At 49.5% G+C, this 24,069-nt stretch overlaps 2 protein-coding genes across 14 annotated transcripts in view; one reads left to right on the top strand and one right to left on the bottom strand.

The window, feature by feature from the left end:
* LOC122426554 (sterol 26-hydroxylase, mitochondrial) overlaps positions 1 to 1,540 on the top strand; it is a 39,199-nt gene extending 37,659 nt beyond the window's left edge. Inside the window, exons 6-9 of the mRNA XM_043445558.1 lie at positions 329 to 495; positions 701 to 782; positions 863 to 1,075; positions 1,212 to 1,540. Coding sequence (XP_043301493.1) covers positions 329 to 495; positions 701 to 782; positions 863 to 1,075; positions 1,212 to 1,331 — 582 coding nt within the window. The 3' untranslated portion in view covers positions 1,332 to 1,540. The remainder of the gene's footprint in view (positions 1 to 328; positions 496 to 700; positions 783 to 862; positions 1,076 to 1,211) is intronic.
* A 2,846-nt stretch (positions 1,541 to 4,386) lies between these two features.
* Positions 4,387 to 14,270, bottom strand: PRKAG3 (protein kinase AMP-activated non-catalytic subunit gamma 3). Of its 13 annotated transcripts, none has more exons than XM_043445756.1 (14): positions 14,118 to 14,270; positions 13,250 to 13,289; positions 12,618 to 12,773; positions 11,878 to 12,281; positions 10,917 to 10,998; positions 10,636 to 10,694; positions 10,489 to 10,534; positions 10,229 to 10,283; positions 9,904 to 10,030; positions 9,604 to 9,772; positions 8,330 to 8,367; positions 8,017 to 8,163; positions 7,452 to 7,682; positions 6,057 to 6,885 (listed from the first exon to the last, which is right to left on the bottom strand). In XM_043445756.1, the coding sequence occupies exons 1-13, from the start codon at positions 14,253 to 14,255 to the stop codon at positions 7,566 to 7,568; spliced, it is 1,578 nt and encodes a 525-aa protein (XP_043301691.1). In that variant the 5' UTR covers positions 14,256 to 14,270; the 3' UTR covers positions 6,057 to 6,885; positions 7,452 to 7,565. The 13 variants fall into 13 exon arrangements, with proteins under 13 accessions (XP_043301689.1, XP_043301691.1, XP_043301694.1 ...); XM_043445759.1 differs by lacking the exon at positions 14,118 to 14,270 and adding an exon at positions 13,681 to 13,773; XM_043445760.1 differs by lacking the exon at positions 14,118 to 14,270 and adding an exon at positions 13,681 to 13,773 and having other exon boundaries at positions 9,604 to 9,769.
* Positions 14,271 to 24,069: the final 9,799 nt, after the last annotated feature.

The raw sequence follows: 24,069 nt of genomic DNA, 5'->3' as shown, positions 1-24,069 counted from the left end.
TGTTAGTCGCTCAGTCATCTCTGACTATTTGCGACCCCGTGGACTGTAGCCCACCAGGCTCCTCTGTCCATGGGATTCTCCAGGAAAGAATGCTGGAATGGGGTGCCATTGCCTTCTCCGGGGGTCTTCCCGACCCAGGGATTGAGCCTGGGTCCCCTGCATTGCTGGCAGATATTTTACCATCTGAGCCCTTAGGGAAGACCTGCCATACTTGAAGCAATTTAATTTCTCTCCCACATTTTGCAAACATGCATGGTGTTTGCCACCATCTAACTGAGCCTCTTCCCTAGAAATCCCTGCTCACTTCATCTCTTACTGTACTTCCCAGACATCCAACACGCTGACGTGGGCCCTGTACCATCTTTCAAAGAACCCAGAGATCCAGGCAGCCTTGCATAAGGAGGTGGTGGGCGTGGTGCCCGCTGGGCAGGTGCCCCAGCACAAGGACTTGGCCCGCATGCCCCTGCTCAAAGCTGTGCTTAAGGAGACCCTGCGGTAGGATACTGTCCCCGGGAACAAGGGTCTGTGTGTGGAGGGGAGCTCAGAGAGGAGTGGCAAGTGGGGGCTGAGGGACTGTGGCCGGGGTCAGAGATGAGATGGGAAGAGGGGGACTGGGGGACCAGAGGGGTGTGGCCAGGAGGGTGGCCACTCTGACCCTCCTTGGATCCAGAGGCAGACCTGTACTTTCTTTTCCCTGCAGTCTTTATCCTGTGGTCCCTGTGAACTCCCGGGTTGTGGTGGACAAGGAAATTGAAGTTGGTGGCTTCCTCTTTCCCAAGAATGTGAGTGGGGCTGGAGAGCCAGGGTTCCCGGGGAGACCTCACAGACCTGTGGTGATGCGCCCCCCAACCTGTATGTGCAGACCCAGTTTGTGCTCTGCCACTACGTGGTTTCCCGGGACCCTGACATCTACCCTGAGCCTGACAGCTTCCAGCCCCAGCGTTGGCTGAGGAGGAACCAGCCTGATGCCCTCAAAACCCAGCATCCGTTTGGCTCTGTACCCTTTGGCTATGGGGTTCGGGCTTGCCTGGGCCGCAGGATTGCAGAGCTGGAGATGCAGCTGCTGCTGACAAGGGTGAGTGGGGAGAGACTGGAGGGGTGTGTGGGCTAGGGGGGCTGATGGGGGAGGGAGGCACAGGTGGGGGCATGCCGAGGAGGGCGGTGGATGGAGGCCACAGACTCTAAGCGCCCCTGTGCCTTTTACCTCCCAGCTGATCCAGCAGTATGAGATTGTCCTGGCCCCTGAGACGGGGGAGGTGACGAGTGTGGCTCGCATCGTTCTGGTTCCCAACAAGAAGGTGGGCCTGCGTTTTCTGCAGAGACAGAGCTGAGCTGGGCCCTTGCTTCCTCCCTTCCCGGGCACACGAAGATGGAGAGAAAATGTGTGCCAGGCGCCAGGGGTTGGAGAACCTATGTGCTTCCTGCAGAACCTGAGCTTTTTGCTATTTTGTATCATGTCCTCTCAGATAAAAGACCGCTGCCATGGCACATTGCTAATCTTGGGGGAAAATACTGAATAAAGGGTTTTTTTTATTCATAACTGGAGATCTTTGTCATTCTTGTTGACAACCCAGCATCTGAAGCTCTTTCTGTGGTTGGGGAACACACTCTCCCACTTAGGAAACTTGGTGGGAGGCAGAGCCTCCTCCCTTCATGGAAGCTGAGCACATCCTATGATTTCCCAGACCTCACAGAGAAGTCTTGGCTTACCCAGCATCGGCTGAGGCCCTGTCCAGGCAGAAGCTGCTGATCCACTCCCTAGGCACAGAGAGGACACCGTATTTTGAACAGAAAGTGCTTAGATACAGGCAGTGAGGTCACAAAAATGGTTGGAAGAGCTCTAGGATAGGCCTACAGGAATGATTCTAGGGGCACCCCTGGGGAGGCTCATCAGTCCGGGAAGCCACACTCAGGAGGATGGGGTTTGGGAAACTCACTACGACCATTGGCCCCAAAGCTACTCCATGTCTCCCAGATCTGTGCTGACTAAACAGAAAAAGAAAAGATGCCCCCTCCTCCCAACCGCCTCTGACAGCAGAAGGGACAGGAGCTGCAGAGGGTGGTCTCTGCCTCACGAACACCTTTCAGATCTCTTGCATACAGCTAAGAGGCAGAGCCTAGGTCCTACCTGGAACTCCAGCTTTGAGACAGTCTGGGGATTGTAGTCTTTAATTTTCCAGCCCCTTCAGTATAGGAAGCCAACTAGAAGGAAAGTGGGTTGGCATGGAGATCCAGTGCCCGGTAACACAAGCCTGAAAAATCAACTGATCCCAGCCTCGAGGAGGCCCAGCCCCAGTGGGAAATTTCTGCTGAGTCACAGAAAGCTGGACTTTCTTATGTCTGTGGGGATTTGAGTTAGAGCCTATTAAAAAAAAAAAAAAAAAAAAAAACACGTCATTGCCCTGATTAACATCCTTCCACGGCTCCTCTCAATCCTGAGGCAAGGTCTAAAGTCCTTACGGTGGCTTAGAAGGCTGGTGTTCCAGCAGCCTGCTCTCTGCACTTGCCCACCGCCTCCACCCTTTCCACAGCGGTGCCCCAATTCCTTGTATCTCCCCCGAGCACGTTCTGCTCTTTCCAGCCTCGATACTTGGTACTTCATGTCCTGTCTCCTTGGAACACCCTCTTCACCAACTGGCATATCGTCTCAGAGAACTTGCTCTTCCTCAGGACTCAGCTCAAATGTCACCGCCTCTGCAAAGCCTTCCCTGACCTCTCTGGGCGAGCGCGAACACTTCCTCTTGTGCTATCTCCTGTCCACCCATAAGACCAAGCACTCGGCGTGTTCATTGCATCCTAGGCCCGACTGTCTCCCCAGCCAGCTGGGAGCCCCATGGAGGGCACCATCCCAGTGTCTAACTCTGTGTCTGGCACAGAGTTAATCAAGGTAATGAATAAATGTTGAATGAGAAGAGACTGGACTGGGAGGAAGGGAAGAAGAGTGGAGGCTACAGAGCTTTCCATATTAAAAAGAGAAACCTGGAGAGAACTGAGCGGGGATGCTTGATTACGAGCCCATGGCTCTCAAATCCACCAGTGTAGGGCTTCACCAGTGAGAGCTCTTTGTAAATGTACAGGATGGGGGCTGGGCACTGAGGGGGCCAGGATCTCTGCACAAAGTCGACTGGAGCAGACTGCTGCCTTTCCCAGTGGGCTGCTCCTGCAGACCACCAAGGGTCGGCTGCCCAAACCACAGGGACCCCTCAGTGCTCGCATTTTGGGTTGAGGGTGGAGGGGAGGAGGAAATCATGTGATGTGGCTGGGATTGAGGTTTTTAGTAGCTGTGGAAGAGTGTCAGGGTTCATGGTCTGTGTCTCAGTTATTGAATTTATAGACTAATCTCACATCAAAATCTGTGACGATCTGGTGTATCTATCTGTAGGTTAGAATAGTATTCAGCCATAAAAAAGGAATGAAGTACTGATTCATGCTAAATCATGGATGAACTTTGAAAAGGTTATGTTCATGAAGGAAACCAGACACAAAAAGACCACATCTTGTATGATTCCATTGACATAAAAATGTCTAGAATAAGCAAATCCATAGAGATAGAAAGTGAGCTAGTGGTTGCCTGGATAAGCGTGTGGGGAGTGACTGCTAACAGATACAGAGTTTCTTTGGGGTGATGAGTGTGTTCTGAAATTGGATAGTGGTGATGTTTGCATGACTAGGTGAATATACTAAGTACTGCTGAATTGTACACATTGAAACAGTGAATTTAAAAGCATGTGAATTACATCTCAATTTTTAAAAATCTGTAAAGACCAGTTTGGTGAGATTATTGTAGAAATAGCTGCCACTGGAAGTTATACCTCCAAAGATACCACAGGAAACAGGCAGCAGTGCCCTGCTGTGCATCTGAAGGGCCTAAAATCCAGTCCATAATCAGAAATCAGAGATGCAGAACTGAGACAAGAGCTCAGAGGAAGGGTGATGTAATGATGTCCTCGTGAGGCTGAATCAAAGAGCAGGCTATATCCCCTTACATTTCGGTGAAGTGTAGGCACAGCCTCAGAGGCTTCCCCCTGAAAGTGACAAGTGACAGGTTGTGTTCTAAAAGATGAGCTGAAGTGCTATTAACGTAGCTGTGAAATCTTGCCCAGAGTTTGCTACTGGAGAGTCCACAGACACCGCTCTGGGAAGAAAAGTGTCAAAGACTCCTACTCTAAGCAGGAAAAGACAAAATTCAGTATGGGCATGGTCAGAGGTTGTCTCTTTATACTTGAGGTTCTTTACATTTTTTAAAATTTATTTTAATTGAAGGATAATTGCTTTACAATATTGTGTTGGTTTCTGCCATATATCAACATAAATCAGCCATAGGTATACATATACCCTTCCTTCTTGAATCTTCCTCCCACCTCCCTCTCCATCCCACCCTTCTAGGTTGTTACAGAGCCCTGGCTTGAGTTCCCTGAGTCACACAACAAATTCTCACTGGCTATTTATTGAAATATGCCTATAGAAAAACAAATATGGCAGTTAGCATACATGAAGTTCTTTGGCTTTTCTTGGGAATTAAACATGACATCTCTCAGTTTATATTGCATCTCATTGCCTGGACAAGACATTTAGTGTAAATGGGAAAAAAAATTACTTTCTTTGTCAATGATTCATTCAAATATATAGAGTATACCTATTGGATACAATGTTGTAAATAAACTCTGCTTCAATTTAAAAAACCCATAAGGCTTAGAAAGCATACACAGGGACTTCGTAGGTGGTCCGATGGTTAAGATTCCATGCTTCCAATGCAGGGGTCCTGGGTTTGATCCGTGGTCAGGGAACTAGAGCCTGGAACCTGCAGCACAGTCAAATTTGAAAAAGAAAAACACACCCCACAGGATAGATATGATATAATATGTGGGCTCTTTCCCATGCAACTTTCTTTCTGGAGAATGAAAAACCAGGACATCAGCCCTGGTTTGAGCCATGCAGGGCATTGCCTCAAAGACGGACCCTGCTACACGCATCCTAGAGCCAGGCAAGACAGCTCTCCCCGGGTCCCCAAGGACACTCACTTGAGACAGCCCTTAGGGCACCCCCATCCCATCCTCCCACTTGAACCCAAGACCCAGGACCTTTCTAGGTGGGGCCAGAGCAGAACCAGCGCTGACCCACTGGTTATGGCAAAACCGGAAATGGAAGTTGAGTGTCTATGAAAAAATGCCTTCACTTTCTACCCGACTCATCAACACAGATGGCCCCACTCTGTTGCTCTGTGAGGTAAACAGGGTAGGATCATATTCTAGAAACATTAACCTCCCCGCAACAGCAGACCTGCAGTGTCTGTTATCACAGGGGAGGGGGTGACACAGCAAAGCCCAGCCTGACTCAATGGGGCAGATGGCAAGAACTCAAGACGCTTACAGTGCATTTGGAAGAATATATGACTAGAGCAAAAGGCCCCTTCTCTCCTCTACTGTGTAAAGATTCCTCAGGCTGGTGGGATTTGAGGGAGCAAAGAGACTATAGACTGACATTTGGCGGGAGGGCAGAGAAAAGGGCCCTGAGAAGGGAGCAGTGTCTGAAGTGAAAGGGGAGCATGACAAACACCCCAGAGGGGTTCAGAGATGCTCAGGGTAGGAAAGCCCTGGGCCCCGTGTTTCCTGGGTAGAGGCTGGGGAAACAGGAAAAGTTAGAGCAGACCAGACCCCTTGCTGTCTGTCTCAGCAGGTGGGCTTAGGATGGCCCCACAGAGCTTCCTGAAGTCTAGAGGGGTGTGGGCCCAGGAGCTAGAATGTCCTCACACCCCAGCAGGCAGACCCAAAGAAGCTTCATGGTGGGAGGGAGGGGGCACCTCGCAGGGGCCACACCCACTGATAACCAACCAAGGGACAGTCACTTGGAAATGCGGATGTTTCAGCAGGTGCTGGCATGGGTGGATGATTGATGGCTGAGGAACAAAGTCTTACACCCCAAGCCTCCCGCATCGCCGAACTTAACCCTGAGAAAATGTGGGAGGGGAACCCTCTCAATTGAACCCCCTTCAGATTGACTAAGATTAATTTCTACCACCTGTTGAAATGGAGTTCTTAAAATAAGTTAACATTCAGTGTTAGAAAAACTATATGTTTCTTACAGGTTAGAGTTCGGGTTCTGAATTGTACCCAGTACGTAAGTAACATTTTCTTTATCGTTTTGTTATAAACAAATGATGAAAAAGACTTTTCGGTGGAATAACACTCCATAAGCAACAGAAACACCACTTGCAGTGTTTGTCAATTACAGATTTTCCTTTGTGTCTTTGAATTCAGAAAGGATGGCGGGGGAGTCTTGCCACGAGTTCAGATCAGATGACCATAGCATTTTCTGAGTGAAAAGGATAAAATCTGAGTTCATGGGCTGTTCGTTTCCTTTTTGTTGTCTCGATGGTTCATCTTCGGTGATCCAAATGCAGGCCCTCCCTGGGGACTGGGCACACTGCTCGATGGTGAGAGCCAAGGTTGAGAATGGAGAAGGAACCCCACTCCAACCGGCAGCTCTACAAAGCTGCTGCTCTGTGGGGCCCTGCAGGCAGCCCTGAAATGCAGTTCTGGGGGAGCAGGAGGACAGTGACAAAGTCAGGAGGAACCGCCAGGTCAGCGTGCATGGGGGAAGCACAACTAGGATTCCAGGAGCTGGGGGCTTGATGCCAGGTAATCCAGAAGCGGAGGAATCCAGAGCCCCTGCCTGAGCTCCAGAGCCCCTGACTGAGGGCTCCCCACCCCACTGGGGCCAGGTGGGGGAGAGCAGTGTGGGTGGCACGGAGCAGTCAGCTCCTAGTGCCTCTGGGCTTGACTCAGCTGTTCTCTTTAATTTCATCATTCACGGTGGACCGGGCATTCCTGAGGGCTTCTGGGAGCACAGGCAGGGCAGGGGGCAATTGGGGAGGGCTAGGGAAGCCTGTGAGGGAAAGAGGAAGACTAAATAAGGAGGGGAGGTTGTCTTTCCAATAGGAGAACCTCAGTCTTGCCATCCTTTGCCAAGCAGGTGGAACCTGTGCCCCCACGCTCTGCAACCCCCTGGCAGATGTGCTGCCAGGAGAGTGTGAGATCATGTCCAGTGGACTGCGATGATTACTTGGAGAGACAAGCTCTCTCTTTTCAGCCTTAGTTCTTACCGGGTGTGGAAATTCCATTCAGCCCAGGTTTAGTAACTGGCTTCCTCCCAGTGGAAGCCCAAGCAGGCGGAAATTGAACTGTGAGAGGGCGGGTCAATTTTCCTGGGGGCCCCTGAAGTCACATCGCTGCCCTTGCCTTTACTCCGGCCCCTATCCACCCCTCTCGTGAGGGCCTCCTTCACCTCAGCTGAGAACGGGATGAAACAGTGGCCCGCAACGAGTGCTGACACTTGCTGTTTTCATGAGGCTGCTCAGCTCCGAGCTGGGCCCCTCCCCTACTCAGCGAGCCCCAGTCTGAGATGCGGGTTCCCCGGGGAGTCTGAGGTCAGTGGTACAGAGCAGAGCCTACCTGAACAAGAGCGGAACCCACAAAAGGGGGTGGGGGAGGTGAAGGCCGAGTCCCCGGCTCCCTTCACTGCTTCCAGGTGTGGAAGGTGGCCCAAGAGTGAAGACTGCCATGTTCTCAGGCCCCGAGGGCGTCGATGCCAGCGGGGCTGAGCACTAGAGCTTGAAGGATGTCGGAGAGGGACACCACGCCCAGCAGGTGCTGGGTTTCGTCCACAAGCACCAGCCGATGCACCTGTGGGTCCACAGAGGCTCCGTGAGGGGGCAGCATCATGTGGCTACAGCAGCCGATGAGGTTGACACCGAGAATCAGGGTCAACAATTTAACATAACTGGAAGAGCAAGAGAGTGTCTCCCAGTAAACTAGTGTCTCCCAGTTAGCAGGAGCTCTGCCTGCCCTGGGGTGGGGGCCCCAGTGACAGCACCTGTCGCCGGCCAGTGTGGACACCGAGAGCTTGGCCATGTGATGGGAGGACGGGGCATGTGCCTGATGGATAGCGCGAGCTGGAGCTGCTCATGAGAAGGCTGGCCCCACGTGTTGGGAGCGTGTCTAAAGGGGCGTGGGGTACCTGCTCCCGGGCAATCCGGTCGATGACTTCCCCCAAGGTCTCGTGGGGCTGGCAGGAAAGGACTCCCTCCAGACACAGCGTCCTCCGCCTCAGGGCTTCTCCCACACTTATGTCCAGGTGGTTGTACGTTTGTTGGGCTGCCAGGTGCTGGGCAGGGAGGGAACAGCATTCTTCATTAGCCCTCAGCCAGGCTCCAGCCCCTCAAGGCTCAAGGACCCCCTAGTCGTCAGACACTCCTTCCCCCACCAATCCTCACACCACAGCCCCCCGGTGGCGCCCCCAGCTCCCCGCCCCCCCCACCCCAGGCACTTACAATCACATCAAAGCGGGAGTAGAGGCCCACGACCTGTCCTGCAAGAGTTGGAAAGGCGGGGGGAAGGTGAGCGAAAGACAGGGAAAAGGTTCAGGTCAGAACCAGGATGCTGTGCAAGGGCCTGGCGTGGGCTTTCAGAATGAACTCCTCAACATCCTCCCTACCCCTCCAGGTTACTGGCTTTATAACGAGGCATCAGGCTGCCACCACCCTGAACCCAGGGATCAAACAGTGTCTCCGAGACGGACACCCGACACCATGCCTCCCGATGTGACGAGATATGAGTACGTGGCATCACTTCTGAAATAGTCTAGCCTCAAATATATAGCCTGAATCTGCGTGAGCCTTTAGATCTAATTTTCAGTTTATAGGAAACACAGGAACAGAGGACAAGTGTAAAGGCCACCTGCAGAAAGCGAACAGGCAGATCTCTGGAAACGGGACATGCTACAGAACCCAGGCTTCCCAACATCAATGCCATGAAAATTAAGTGGGGAAGGAACTGTGAAACACAGGAACAGAGGACCAATGTAAAGGCCACCTGCAGAAAGCGAACAGGCAGATCTCTGGAAACGGGACATGCTACAGAACCCAGGCTTCCCACATCATCAACACCATGAAAATTAAGCGGGGAAGGAACTCTTCTAGAATAAAAGACACTTAAGGGATAAAAGAAGCAACTTCAAAGCATAGACCTTAATTGGATCCTGATTTGAACAAATCAACTGTAAAAAAATAATTCTTGGGAAAAACGGGGAAATGAGAGTTAGGATAGGATTTTAGATAACATTAACACATTATTCATAATTTTGTCAGGTGAGTTAGGAAATATACTTATTTAAGAGATGCAGATGAAGTGTTGAGGTGAAATGACATGATTCTATACTTTAAATTACTTCAGCATAAAAAAGAGAGGTAGAAGTGGTTATGGCAATGTATTAACAATAGTTAATCCAGGGGGATCTATGAGGTTCATTACACAGTGTTCTCTACCATTTTTATACATTTGAAATTTTTCGTAGTCAAAAGTAAAGTAAAACATTTCTTGATAGCCAACTTCATTATGCTAATTTTTAACTTTGAAGCAGTTTACAGCTGATTCTCAGAGCAAGAACCTGATATCTGGCTTAAAGAGGGTAAATAATTGATCCAAGGCTCAAAGCAGGCAGAGACTTCCAGCCCTGACTCCATCCTGGGTCTCGAGCTAAGGTCACATAGACTCTGGCTCCCCACAGCTCCACCCCAGCCAGAATCCCCATCCTGGGTGTAGGTACCAGCTTCGTTGATCACTGGCAGCGCAGACACACGCCGGTCCACAAAGATGTCCAGCGCAGTGAGGATGGGTGCCGTTTCCAGCACCACAGCCAAGTCTCGGAATGTGCCGATGCCCAGATCTTGGATGGTGCGAGAGAGGAAGGAGGGCCGGGGCAGCAGGGTGCCCTGCTTGGGTTGGAGACAGGTAGGGTTCAGGGTGGAGTAGCCCCCAGCGGGCTCCCAGCTGCTCCCTCCCAACCCCTAGGGCAGAAGCCTTCTCTGCCCTTCTGGTCATCCCCTGAGTCTGTGCCCAGGCTCACAAAAATGTGCAGGAACTTGAGAAGCCGTTTGTGTGTGAGGATGTGCAGCACGGCGCCTGAGACTGGGTCCAGGACTGGCAGGCGGTGGATACGGTTCTTGATGAGGGTGTAGACAGCTTCAAACAGGCTGCAGAAGTGGGAGCGATGAGGCTGGGGCTGCCTGGGGAGAGGTGCCTTTACCCCAGCCCCGGGGAAGGAGGACAGGGTGCCGAGGCTGCCTTATCTGCAGTCCGCCAAGAATGAGCCTATGACTTCAGAACTGAGGAGCTGGCGAGGGGGTCTGGGCAGGGCAAGGAGGCTCAAGTGATTGTCTGGGGATGCTTACCTGTCACTGGGAGAGATGGAGACCAGAGGCTTGAAGCAGCCTTGAAGGTAGATCTCTGCAGAAAAGCAGAGTCAGGGCAAGGGATCAGGCCACCCTGTCTCACCCAGCAGTCCCCAGACTAGCTCCCCTCCTTTGGGCCCTCTGAGCTCTCTATTACCCTTCCCCTGCCCCCTCCAGGAAATCCCCCCTGCCCATCCTCTATCCTGGGTCCTTGTCCCCACACACCCTCAGCCCCTTTGCAGGACTCTTTACCCACTCACCCCTCCAGGTCTCAATCTTGTGTTCTTCAATCTCATAGATCTGGACCTAGAACATCAACAGAGCTCCCCGATTCAGACGTGGGCTCCCTGAAATCCCTCCACCCCAGCCCAGATGGGTGCCCCCAGGACCCTGAGCCCACTCCTCACCAGGGGGGACCGGTAATAGCGATGCAGAACCAAGATGAAGTCTGTGATAGTCAGCATCCCTGCCGGGGGGGAGGGGAGAGAGAGGAGTGGGGTTCACCCTGGGCCCTGTGGCAGGAGGCAGGTGGAGGGCTCAGCCCCTTCTCCATCAGCTGGTCACAGCTGTCCCACAGATGGGGTTCTCCCAGCCAGCCTGTTCCCCCCAAGCCAGGGCCCTGCCCCAGAGCTCAGCCCCAGAATCACCCCACAAGGTCCCCCCTTTCCCCTCCCTGGCCCCTCCTCACCCACAAAGCTCTGCTTCTTGCTGTCCCAAAGAGGTGCGGCCCGAACGCCGTTGGCCACCAGGGCAAAGAAGGCCTTCTTGATCTGAGCCACAGAAAGAACAGTTGAGGGTGAGTTGCTCACCGCCCCTGAGTCCCCTGTCCTCACCAGGGGCCTTCCAAGGGGCCTTCTAACAGGCCCTCCACTCCAGGAGCCTGCCTGCCACTTGACATGACCCTCGTGGGCACATTTGCTACAGAGATAAGGCTGCAGGTGGCCGGGGGCATTAGGTGACCCCTTAACAGGCACACCAGGGCATAGGAGACAAGCCCAGTGTTTCTACACCAAAGTCCTAAGTGTACAGATGCACACAGGATAATTTTTGCCAATCTAAATACTAGAGGTGTAATTATCTGATATTTACAAAATATTTTTCTCTAAATATATTTTACATTGACTCATTTTGGCCTCATCTGTGGCAATATTATCCATACATGCTGGTTGTAGCTTTCTAACACATATCAAAATAAATACAAAGCTACTAAATTAAATATATTTGTTCATATACTGCTAGAATCAAAGTGAACTGTGGGTCATAGATACACCTTGTTTTTACTCTGCACTACACTCTGCTCTTCGATACACAGCGAGAAGAAAATGCTTTCTATACAATTTGGGGTGTGAAAAAATGCTCCCAGTCATCCTGGACTGGCCCAGAAGTCCTCTGAAACTTGTAGGGTAAAGCAGGCATTCCTGTCCCCATTTTAGAGATGAGCGAAGTAAAAAGACCTACCCCAAACGCTATAGATACTGAGTTGTAGAGCTGGGATGACAATTAGGGGGTCCACACAGAGAGCAAAAGCTCCCCTCCCCCGGTCTCCATGATGCCAAGAAGGAATTCTGGAAGGGACTTGTAGCCAGGCAGGGCTGGCAGGGCATCCTGGGGGCTGTGAGTACGCAGGTGGGGCAGAGCAGCAGCCTCACCTGTAGCATGGTGTCGAAGATGACTAGCTTGGAGCTGGTTGCCATGGCATCGTAGCAGGTGTGCTCCTGCATGAAGTGCATGTAGATCTGGGCCCCCGGCTTCCGCAGCTCGTCGTCCCAGCCCAGCCTGAGTACCGGCACCTGCGGGGACGGGCACTGGGCCGGCCTCTCTTCCACCAGGCCGAGCTCATTCCCCCACGCTTCTGGGGCTGAGAACTCTATGCCCAGATCCAGATCATCTGTGCTGGAGCCAGAAGCAGAGGCTGAACAGTCAGGGGGGAGGCTGTCTCGCTCTGTTGTGGGGGTGCCCACCCCGGACGAGGGAGTGGCTTGGGCCAAGGGTGTGGCCTTGGGGAATGTGGCCTCCAGCCTGGTGGACTCAGCAGCTGGCCTGGACTGGGGACCTGTTCAGGGGGAGAGGACAGTAACTCCACCTTCCAAAGCATGTTCCCATCTGTTGTCTCCCTTCATCCTCAGAGCAGCGTGGGAAGCCTGGATGCTGAGGTCCCCACTTTGCTAGTGAGAGCCGAGAGAGTCACAGCAGAGGGTGGCTCTGTCCTGAGCTGGCCATGCTGGGCCCCTGGATCAGCACTGCAGCTGCCCTGTCTCATGTGGGTAAACTGAGGCCACAGGATGTCATGCGTCTGTGTTATGGAGGGATCCAGGGCAAGGCCAGCTCCAGTCTCGGGGACTTCCCACTGCCCCCAATCCCATCTCCTCAGGACTGGCCGTGGCCTCACCTCCCTTCAGGCCTGGGAGCTCCCCTTCCTCTACAGCCTCCTGGCTTGTCCATCTTGAGACCTTGGTCCCTTGTCCCCCAAGGCTTATTTCTGCGCTGGTGGTCATGGCTGGTGATGGCCATGAAGTGCTGTCTCCTTGCTCTAGGAAGCTCATCTCTGGAAGGGGGAATGGGGCCTGTTTGGTTAATGGGGAGTAACACAATAAAACAATTGAAATGTTGTTAACAATAATATTCACTATTTGCAAATGTCCAAAGGTCTTTCCCTCCAATGTATTTGTCATTCAAACCTCATAGCAATCTTATAAGGGAGGCATTAGTATCATCCCTATTTTACTAACAAGGGACCTGAGATCAGAGAGGTTAAGCAATTTGCCACAGATCACACAGGTAACATGTGATAAAGTCAGGCGGCTCCAAATCTTCAGACTCTAGATCCAACCCCCTCCTTTCTTCTTCTGAAAGAGGAAGGAGGAGGGCCGGAAAAGGAGGAAGAAGAAGCAAGTAGGAACAAAGAAGGAAAAGGAGAAGAAGACAGGCTAGTGGGATGGGGGAGATGGGGAGCCTAGAGACGTGAGAGGAAAGGAAATGGAAGAAGAGGCTGGAGCCGTGAGGAGGGGCAGCCCCACCTACCTTGATGCTCGGGTCCCACAAAGCTGCTCCAGGAGGGGGTCTGTGTGGAGAAAAGTGACTGAAGGGGTGGGGAGAACATCCTACACTCAGAACCACAGGAGCTGCCCTTCCCGCCACACATGCACAACCACACAACCCCCCACAAACACACAAACACCCACCCCAAAGACACACATAAACCCATACAACCTACCCAGACACTTACATACACTCAGAAACTCGCATGCTCAACCCTCCCCAGACACACACACGAGCAGAGAGACTCACACCAAGAATATACACATGCAGACAGCCTCCTGCTCCTATACACAGAGAAAATCTTGGTCAAACACACCCACATGCACGCACACACGCACATATCCATGCGGCATGGTGCTCTCAGCCCTGTGGCCTCAGCTGCCCCGGCTCCCAGCCCCCCGGGACCCCGGTACCCTGCTCAGGGCGTGCTCCAGCTCGGCGGGCTCCATGAGCGAGTGCGCAACACTGTATCTGGGCAGCACTATTCTGGGCCCGGCCCCTGGCACCCTGCCCTCCCGGATCGGGTTCTCTCTGATTGGGTGTCAGGCACTGGGGAGGAAGGGGTCCACCCGGGCGCACAGCTGCTCCAGCCCTGAGGCCTGGGGGCTGCTGGGGAGGCGAGGGGAGGGGCGCACCTGGAATCTTGATGCCTGGTTCTGTCTGCCTCCTGGGTGTCCGATGATGGGAGGGAAGAAAAACCCTGCTGTGGGGGGAGGATGGGTGCTGGGGTGGGAGGAGAGGGTCTCTCAGAGCCCCGGGGTTTCTTCTCTGAGGGCCCCTCTCATCTTTGTCGGGTGCCAAAGGAGGAAAGACAGAGGCAGTTGAGCTGAACTCTCTTCCTTGTACAAACCTGGGTCACGGGTGGTGCTGGAATTAGAAAGGGCAGGTTGCAGCCGGCTGGCAGGTTGGGGATAAGAGGTTTGTGGGTGGTCCTGGGAGAGTGGCCAGTGTGTGTCCAGATGTCACTATTCGAGTCCCAGGGGCCCATTCCTCTCTAGGTGAAGGAGCTGGGACTGGAGGGTTCAGGCAGGTAGGGAGTCCTGAGAATCACCTTGACGGTGTGTGGTGGGCTTGCACGTGTCTCCAGTGTCAGGGACACCTGTTTGTACCTGTGGAGGCAGACCCAGGTGTGCAGCAGCCACTGTCCCCTCATTCCGCTGTGTGTGCTGTTTCTGTGTCTCCCGGGGCCAACAGGATCCCAGCTGGCTCGGGTGACTGCCCACCCACCTCCCCCTTCCTTAGCATTCCTGGGGCCTGAGTCAGTGTCCAAATCGGGAATGCTGACCCAGCTGCTCCAGCTCTCCTCTCGGCCCCCCTCCCCTTCCTCTTCTCTTTCCAGCCTCTTCCATCCCTGTCTCACCAGGGAGTGAACGGATGCTCAGTAATGGGTTACCGGATTTCTTGCTGATTTAGTGAACGTATTTCCCATCACTCCTCAAAGCCCCTGTACTGCCTATGGGGATGGTGGAGGAGAACAGAGCCAGGAAGAGGCTTGCCTGTCATGCGGGTCTTGGTCAATACTGGGGACGGGTGCAGTTCCCCTTCTGCAGGGCCCCTGCGGCTTGTTCCTGTCTGGTCCCAGATGATGGAATAGCAAAGGCACAGCCAATGGGACATTTCAAATGGGGGAAAGGTCACATGGACCATCCCTGGAGATAGGTAGTGCCTCAGTCCTGTAAAGCCCCGTCCGCTTATCCTCTGGACACCTTCACAGCCAAGCCAGATATAGAACACGTGCAGCTCATACCTCTGCCTTCTCCTGCAATACCTCATCCTCCCCTTTACCTCAGACATATTTCACCTGCAAGACCAGAAGCAGGGGCTCCTCTTCCAATAAAGCCTCCCTTGATTGCATCACCCTTATTGTGGTTGTTCAGTCGCTCAGTCACTCAGAGTGTCTGGCTCTTTGCGACTCCATGGACTGCAGCACACCAGGCTTCCCTGTCCTTCACCATCTCCAGGAGTGGTGGTTTGCTCAATCACCCTCATTGCACTGATCCTAGAGCCACGCTCTGTGTGCACGTCTCAGGGTACACTGGGCTGGCACTCGCATAATTATTCACGTGTGAATGTCTTTTATCCCTTAGTAAACACTGGGTACCTTGATGACCACAATATGTTGGTTGGATATGAGGGAAAAATCTGTTTTGGGGTCAGATCGACCTTGTTAAAATTCTTGTTCTGCCATTTGACCTTGGAAAGCATTGCTTGTTTTCTCTGAGCATGTTTCCACGAATGTAAAATGAGGATAAAAGCATTCTGTGCCAGACACTGCCAGTTGCCTCCTAATAACTCTTTCTCTCTTTTGCTTTTGTAATAGAATCACTTGAATTTTAACTGGAATGACTGCCTATAACAAAGACTTAAATTCCCAGCCTTTGCAGTTAAATATGGCCTTGAGACTTAATTTGACAAATGTGAGTGCTAGTGATGGGAGCAACTTCTGGATCAGGCCTTAAAAGAAAGAGCACAAGTTCCTTTCCTCCTCTGATGGCTGGAATGCTAATGTGATGGCAGGAGCTAGAGCAGCTATCTCACAGCCAAGATGGAAAATGCTTGTTCAAGGTTTCAGAGTCACCCTTCCAGGTTTAGATTGTCTGGAGACTACAACACTAGAGAAATAAACTCCTTTGTTTAAGTCATCCTTAAATTGAGTGTTTGTTATAGCAACCAAACATGTATCCTAACTAATGCAAAATCTGATATCTGGAAGTGACACTGCTTTAAAAGCCTAAAACAAGTGGCATTGGTTTGGAAATTGGACTTTAGGTAGCAAAGAAAAGTATTGCACGCTGGTAAGCTGATGACCATTGTTATGTTACAGCAAAACATATGATCTGTCACCTATGATGCCTTGAAAGGTCATCATATGCTATAACTCATGGAAACTAGCATGTATTGGCTTCTGCTGGATGCTACAGGCAAGGTCCTATAAGAGAAATGCATTCAGGCAGCAAGTTGTAAGTGGTGGCTTGAAAGAGGCAACCTTAGCAAGGGTTCCAAACCTTTCTCAAGTGAACCCAGTTCTGTAGATTATAGAAACCAGTCCCATGGGCAAAACAGGAAATTTCTCTGGTGGCTCAGACAGTAAAGAATCTGCCTGCAATGCAGGAGACCCGGGTTCGATCTCTAGGTTGGGAACCCCATCCCCTGGAGAAGGGAATAGCAAACTCACTCCAGTATTCTTACCTGGAAAATTCCATGGACAGAGGAGCCTGGTGGGCTACAGCCCACGGGGTTACAAAGAGTCAGACATGACTGAGTGACTAACACTTAACAACCAAGCATATTTTTTTGACAACCTTAAGGTAGCCACCAGCAGTTCAAGAGAGAATGGGAAGAACTCCAAGTCCAGAATAATCAAGCAGGAAAATGATGACACATTTGGCTGTGGTTACATAAATATGAAGTCAATCAGAAGCCTTGGGAGACTTTGAGGGTGCAACATTGGCAGAGAAACTATAAGCCTGGTCAGCAAAGACTAGTTTGCTCCCGCCCCCACCCAATAGTCCCCAGCCCTTGAAATCTGCACCAGCAAAAAGAGGGCTGTGTAAGGTCTGCAAGGACGGCCGTGTTCACCAGCAGCCTAGGGCATGTTGCATGAGAAATAACTTCCAGGAGGCAATGGCAGAAACCACTAGGAGAGTAGAAAGCTTCCCTCCCAGACAGCAGGACCAGCAGTGGCTGGATGAGCCGCCCTAGAACCGACTCCTCTGTGGGGAAGCCATGCTGCAATTCCTGTCCAACTGGATTTAGTTATTGCTAAAGATCAGGTGACTGCCCAGTGTTTGCCATTCTTTGTGTTCTGGAGTTTATCCTGTTCCTCCACTGTTATCTCGGGGAGGGGGAGGGCCAGATTACCTGCCTTTTGGTTCACAGGGCTCTAGACACTGAGGATCCCATCCACACCCAGGCCCTCAGAAATTCTGAGTTCTGAGCTGGAGCTGGGCCTAGATGGAACTCTGCCTTGCCTCTCTTCATTGTTATTATTGTTCAGACCCCCAGTCACGTCCGATTCTTTGCAACTCCATGGACTGCAGCATACCAGGCCTCCCTGTCCCTCACCGTCTCATGGAGTTTGCCCAAGTTCATGCTCATTGCATTGGTGATGGCCTCGACTCTGGTGGCTCAGACGGTAAAGAATCTGGCTCTCTTCAGAGGGTGCTAAATGCAGGGTAGGCTGAGGGGTGGCCCAGTATGGGCTCTGGCAAAGCAATAGTTATTTTCCCCTTCTTCTTCCTCTACTGGTAATTCCCCACAATTTCAATGAAGTGCAGGATTGTATTTCCCAGCTTTCTTTGCAGATAGCATGGCCATGTGACTAAGCTTGACCAATGGGATCTGCATAGCAACGTTATCTGCAACCTCTAAGGATGCCCTCAGGAGGAAGGGGCAGATTTCCCTCCTCCTACTGAGTGGAATTATGATATGATGGTGGGAGCTGGACTGGTCATTTCAACTCATTGGTGGAAGGTTGAAAATAATAGAGGTTGAAAATAATAGAATCTCATTCACTCCCCATCTCTGAATTGTTATGTTATAAAAAGAAGTAAACATCTATCTTGTTTAAGGCACTAATCAATAGAAACTTTGCTACAGCAGCCAAGCCTCTAACTAATGTATTTACATGACAGGATCCGGGTAGGGTGAGAAATTACAAGTGTATATAATGATGCTTCATATGTATGCTGTGCTAAAGATCTGCCAGACACTGCAAAACACATTGTGGGCAGTATCCCAGGTAGTCCCTCACAATCCTATGTGGTGATTCTACAAATCACAAGATCAAGGCACAAGGGATTAAGTAACTTGATCAAAATCCCAGAGCTAGTGAAATGAAAGTGAAAGTTGCTCAGTCATGTCCGACTCATTGAGGCTCCATGAACTATACAGTCTATGAAATTCTCCAGGCCAGAATACTGGAGTGGGTAGCAGTTCCCTTCTCCAGGGGATCTTCCCAACCCAGGGATCGAACTCAGGTCTCCCACATTGCAGGTAGATTCTTTACCAGCTGAGCCACCAGGGAAGCCCAAGACATTGCCCAGGGTCAAACCCAGTGTTTCTGAACTAGCACCACACTCTCAGCCACTAAGCGTAATATAAACGAAGCACAGGCCTGGCAGGTAATATATGCTCAGTAAGTGGTTACTATAATTACTACCTCACTACCTGCTTCCAGTCCCCCTAACCCTCCAGCTACAAGGTTCTGAAAGCAGGCAGGCTGGGGGTGGGAGTAGGTGGGGGGTCTCTGACTCTCCAGTAGTCATCTCATGGTGGCACCGAGGTTGGGATGAAAGAGGGCCAGGTTGGGGCACACACCAGCACTGCCCAACACTAAAATCATAGTGAATTTCCAGTTGTGAAAAAGGAGCTCCCACACCTGCTCTTGCGGCCAGCCCAGCCCCACCCATCCTCTTCGGCTGGGCGAATCAGCAGAAGGTACTGGCTTTGGTTGGGAAATAAATACTCCTTGGGTGTTAGAGTTTAGTCTCTGGTCATGGTATCATATTTCTTGAAACCCTCCTTCTCAGTGCCATCTCAAAACTGGGTGTAATAAGGACACTGGCCTCTGACCCTACGGTGAAATTGGCCACCATCTCTGGATCACTGATTTGTCTAGGACATGGGGTTGGGATCCTGTTTAAGTGTTATTTTTATATCAGAAGGAGTAAAGCAGCTGGAGTCGGTCAAGGGGATAGCCTGGACGAGACCATTACTGATAAATCACAGATGGGGTCCCCTGTGCCAGAGTAGCTGGGAGGCTGTGAGAGCAACCTTCATGCCAGTCACCCAGACCCCAGCTCCTGAACTGTCTGTGTGTGGCTGAAACCAAGCAGCTTCTACGCCAGTGTCCCAGGGACCTGGACTGAACAAGCACCTTGTTACTACAATTTAGTCAGCCCCACAGGCCCCATTACTGGGCCTTTTTCTGTCAACTGTTGGAGATTGAAATGGACAGATGGTGCTTTTGTCTACCCAGGATCCATTTCACCCCTCTTTTGGCAACCCCCAAAGTTTTCCTTCAGGGAACCACATTTCCTCCACTTTAAGAGCATCTGAATCTCAGAGGAACTCACCCGTCGGTTCCAGGAAGTATACAGCTGACTCAGACTTAGCCAATGAGCACATCAGATTCCCCTGACCACAGTGAAGGGGCATGGACCGAATTAGCCCAATAGAGGTGAACCCTGGGAGTTCTGCTACAGATAATGGGGACTCTTTCCCACTGGGTTTGGAGCTATGAGGATGTATGTGTGGAGATTCTGCTACCACACAGAACAGAGCTGCTTGAGAATGAAGACCAAAAAAGAGAGTAAAAGAACCACGATATAAGAAGAAAGATCAGGTCCTCTTGACATTCATTGAGCCCCTGGATCAAACTGTACCTGAAGACTTTATACTGGGTTGTTTTTTTTTTTCTGTTACATTAACCAATAGAATCTTTTTGTTGTTGTTTTTTTTTTAATGCAGTTTGAACTGAGTCTTCTGTCACCTGCAGCTGAAACAGCCCTGATACCAGATTTAATAAAGAAACAACCCCAAGACACTTGCAAAAGTTGCTGGGCATGATGTTCATTCACTGCACTTTCCCAAGAAAAAAGAGCACATTTGAAAACACAATTAGAGTAATCAACAAGATGTCAGGGGATAGCAGGCTAAAAGTTACTTTGATAAAATGCAGTAAAAGAAGAATTGGAATGGGACAAAGTTAAAGAAGGAAGGCCTCATAAAGAAGATGAGTTTGGACATAGAAATAACCATCATGACAACAGCAACTGTTTGCTGAACCCTAACTATGGACTAGGCACCAAGTTAAGCAGTTGACATATGTGAAGGGACAATATTTTGAAATAATATCCAAATTGAGGGGTACATCTTTCTCCCTAGGAGTCCTTTGCTCGTTCGAGTTTCTCTGCTTATAGTCTCAAGGAAGAAATGATACAATATAAAGAAGGGCATCTTCTGGGTTCTGAGTCTCAAAAGTGATTTAGTCTTCTGGGAATACCTTTGGCTTAAAGAAAAGATTTGAGAGCTTTGACAGGCTAGGTTATTGAGAAAACATATTCTACTAAAAACACTTAGTGAATAACGAGCATCTTCTAAAAAGCACAGAAAATATAAGATGGTAAATACTAGATCCAACTGAAAGGAAAATAGGCACACAGAGAAGTTAGAGAGAAAAGAGGTAGCTTTGCTCTAGGGCAGAGGTCTGAAAACTCTGGGATCTAATGCCTGATAATCAAGGTGGAGCTGATGTAATAATAATAGAAATAAAGTGCACAATAAATGTAATGTGCTCGAATCAGCCCAAAACCATCCCTTACCAACCCGGGTCCATGGAAAAATTGCCTTCTACAAAACTGGTCCCCGGTGCCAAAAGGGTTGGGGACCACTGCTCTAGAGCATCTGCCAATTCTAGCAAAAGCCATACGGGGTTATGGAGGCCAAGGACTCATACAAGTTGGGAGTATGTAGGAGATCCCATCTATTAAAAAACTGGGATCTCAAAAAACCACATCCTCGAAGTGTACTCCAGAAGCAAGCAAGGTTGGCAGTCATGGTCTTCCCCATCTGAGTGGTTCAGGGAGTGTCAAGGTTCAAATTTGGTTTAGGGTATGGGAAGGTCAGTAATGACCTCGAAGCCTGGCAGAAGCAAACAACAAATGTTCTCTGGAAAGAGTTATCTCTTCCAAAGCCACAAATAATTCCAACAACTTCCAGCACATAGTTGAAAATAATTAGATATACAAGGAAACTAGGAATTATGAACAAAAGCCAGCATAAAATACACATAGCAGGAATAAACCCGAAAGAATTTCAGAAACTGAAATTACAGACACTTTATTTATAACAAATGCTTCTTATGTTTAATAAAATAGGAGACAAGTTTGAAAAAGCCTGGAGCAAATGCAAAGCTATAAAAAGCAGAACACTTTTTTTTTTTTTTTTTTTTAAGCAGGGAATTCCTTGGTGGTCCAGTGGTTAAGAATCTACCTACCAATGCAGGAGACACAGATTCGATCCTTGGTCCAGGAAGATTTCACATGCTGCAGGTCAACTAGGCTGTGCCCTAGAGCCCATGCTTCTCAACAGGAGAAGCCACCGTAAGGAGAAGCCCACACACTCTAACTAGAGAGTAGCCCCTGCTCGCTGCAACTAGAGAAAGCCTGCACACAGCCATGAAGATTAAATAAATAATATAAAAATGTAGAAACTTATTTAAAAATTTTTTTAAAAAAGCAAATAGGAAATTCCCTGGTGGCTGAGTGGCTAAGACTCTGAATTCCCAATGCAGGGGGCCCAGGTTTGATCCCTGGTCAGGGAACTGGATCCCACATGCTGCAACTAAAGATCTGAAGCACTGCAACTAAGACCTGGAGCAGCCAAATAAATAAATTTTTTCTTTTAAAAAAAGCCCATAGAACTAGAAATGAATGAGGAATACACAAATGAAAGCAAAAACTTAATAAATGAGTTTAACAACACATGAAGCGCAGCTCGAAGAGAAAACTGAATATTAGGCCAGGATTTACCTACAGTGTAATACAGAAAGTTTAAAAATTTGTAAAAATACATATGAAAGAGAGTGAGAGGCATGAGGTTAAGTTGAAAAGCCAACAACATATTTAAATAGAATCTCAGAAGGTGAGTAGAGAAAGAAAGGGGTAAAAGTGCTGTTTGAAGAGATCAGTTGATATTTTCTGGAATTGATAAACGATAATCACCCCGAGATTTGAAAAGCGTATGAATCCCAAAGAGGATAAATGAAAGAAACCCACATGTAGAAACATCACATGAGAACTGCAGAAAATCGAAGACAGAGAAAAAATGTGAAAAAAATGACAGTCTAATAGTTGACTTCTTAGTAGAAAATGGAAACCCAGAACTGAGTACAGTACCTTCAGAGTGCTGAAAAAAAGTAATTTCCAACTTACAATTTTATACAAAGAGAAAATTTATAAGGAAGAGAAAAAAAAAATTTTATGACAAGCAAAAACAGAGAGTTCATCTCAGGAAAGGAAATTTCTAAAGAATGTGCTTCAGAAAGAAAGTGATCCCATATGTTAGATATGAGAAATAACAAGGAAAATGGTTTTTAAAAAATAGATAAATCTAAATGAATCATAACTGCAGAAAACCACATTAAGCCTAAGAATTATAATGTCCTGTGAGATTAGAATTAAAATACTGCCAACCATAACATACAAATCAGAGGTGGTGAAAATAGAGTACATGAAGTATTTGAAAATCTCTGTGTTATCTGGGAAGAGGAAAAAGTTTTGATTAACTTTCAATTTTTATTTATTAATCATGCATGCTGTAATGTCTAGGAAAAGCCCTAAAAGAACAGAAACAGAGCCAGCAAATAAAAGAAGGAAGAAATGAGAGAGAAAGAAACAACAGAACAAATGGGACAAATAGTACCTCTGAAGGATTTCAGAAGATAAATATGAAACAGAGTGAGACTTCTGTAGCCCCAAGAGGGGATAAAGATCTCGTGGTTTGGCAGGAAGAGAAGAGTTAGATGGGAAGCAAGGGTGAGCAGCTGTGGGTCCCTGAAGAGGGACGGCCTATCTTTTGCCTCTTCCCCGCACCCACTAACCCCCAGCCCTGGCTAGTGTGTTAGGTATCTGAGGGCAGAGGTGGCCTGTGCTCAATTCCGAGATAAAATCCAAAGTAGGAAGTGTCACATGGTGTTATGTGGGGAGAGGGGCCCTTAGGTCACTTTCCAGGGTTTCCCCAAACCCAGCATGGTAAGAGCAGCATTCCTTGGATCCTAGCATCCAAAAGCTCTGCAGGAGACCAAGCTGTTGAAAGTCACGTGACTTTGATCTAGCCTAACATCCACATGGCAAGGGTGTTTATTGTGAGACCAAGAGTGGGACAGAAATGGAGAGACAGAGGCAGAAGATGGGAAGGAGGAACAGCATGACAGCAACCTATATGGTCCATCAGCTAAGGACCACGTGGTGTGATGGATGCCTCTGTGGATGCCCAGGTGGACAGCTGATGACTGAGAACCTGAATACCTACTCTGGCATTTCAACCTCAGCTTTGCGTAAGTACTCAGAAACTTAGACACAAACCCAGGGGAGTTGAGGAGAACCTGATTTCACTGAGATTAAATTTTTCAGAAGGCAGGCTGTATCAGTATCAGGCACAAGTCATAGAAAACTCAATTCAAATTGGTTTAAACAAGATTGAGATTTGCTGGTTCACTTGACAGGGCATCCGGGGGCAAGCTGAGCTTCCAGTGATCTTGATCCAGTGGCTTGGATATACTTCCCCTTGATTGTCTTAGTCGTGGTTTCCCCTGGCGCCAGCTTCAACTGCTCAGGTGGTGGCAGCAGTTTTGAACTCCTTATCGATGCCCAACCACACCCAGAAGAAAAGAGACCATCTTTTCTATACTTTCTTTTAAGAGAAGGAAATACCTTCCAAAAATCCTCCACAAATTGTTTGTATCCTATTGGTCCAAACTGAGCCACGTACTTATTCTAGAACCAGTCCCTATCGCCAGCAGAACACAATTGACGTAAGACTCAGTTCAGTTCAGTTCAGTCACTTAGTCATGTCCGACTCTTTGTGATGGACTGCAGCATGCCAGGCGTCCCTGTCCATCATGAACTCCCAGAGCTTGCTCAAACTCATGTCCTTCGAGTCAGTGATGCCATCCAGCCATCTCATCCTCTGTTGTCCCCTTCTCCTCCTGCCTTCGATCTTTCCCAGCATCAAGGTCTTTTCCAGAGAGTCAGTTCTTCGCATCGGGTGGCCAAAGTATTAGAGCTTCAGCTTCAGCA

The sequence above is a fragment of the Cervus canadensis genome, chromosome 24 (genome assembly GCF_019320065.1).
Source record: "Cervus canadensis isolate Bull #8, Minnesota chromosome 24, ASM1932006v1, whole genome shotgun sequence".
Classification (NCBI taxonomy): Eukaryota; Metazoa; Chordata; class Mammalia; order Artiodactyla; family Cervidae; genus Cervus; species Cervus canadensis.
The sequence above is the reverse complement of the archived record's forward strand: the minus strand, read 5'-3'. Positions and strand labels throughout refer to the sequence as shown.

Excerpts from the sequence above, each read along its gene's own strand:
- PRKAG3 (XM_043445754.1), bottom strand. The coding sequence starts at position 13,433 with ATGGGTTTATGTGTGTCTTTGGGGTGGGTGTTTGTGTGTTTGTGGGGG. Across the intron at positions 10,535-10,635 it reads GCTATTACCGGTCCCCCCTG|GTCCAGATCTATGAGATTGA; the intron begins GTGAGGAGTGGG and ends TTGATGTTCTAG. Across the intron at positions 8,164-8,329 it reads ACTCCCGCTTTGATGTGATT|CACCTGGCAGCCCAACAAAC; the intron begins GTAAGTGCCTGG and ends CTCCCTGCCCAG.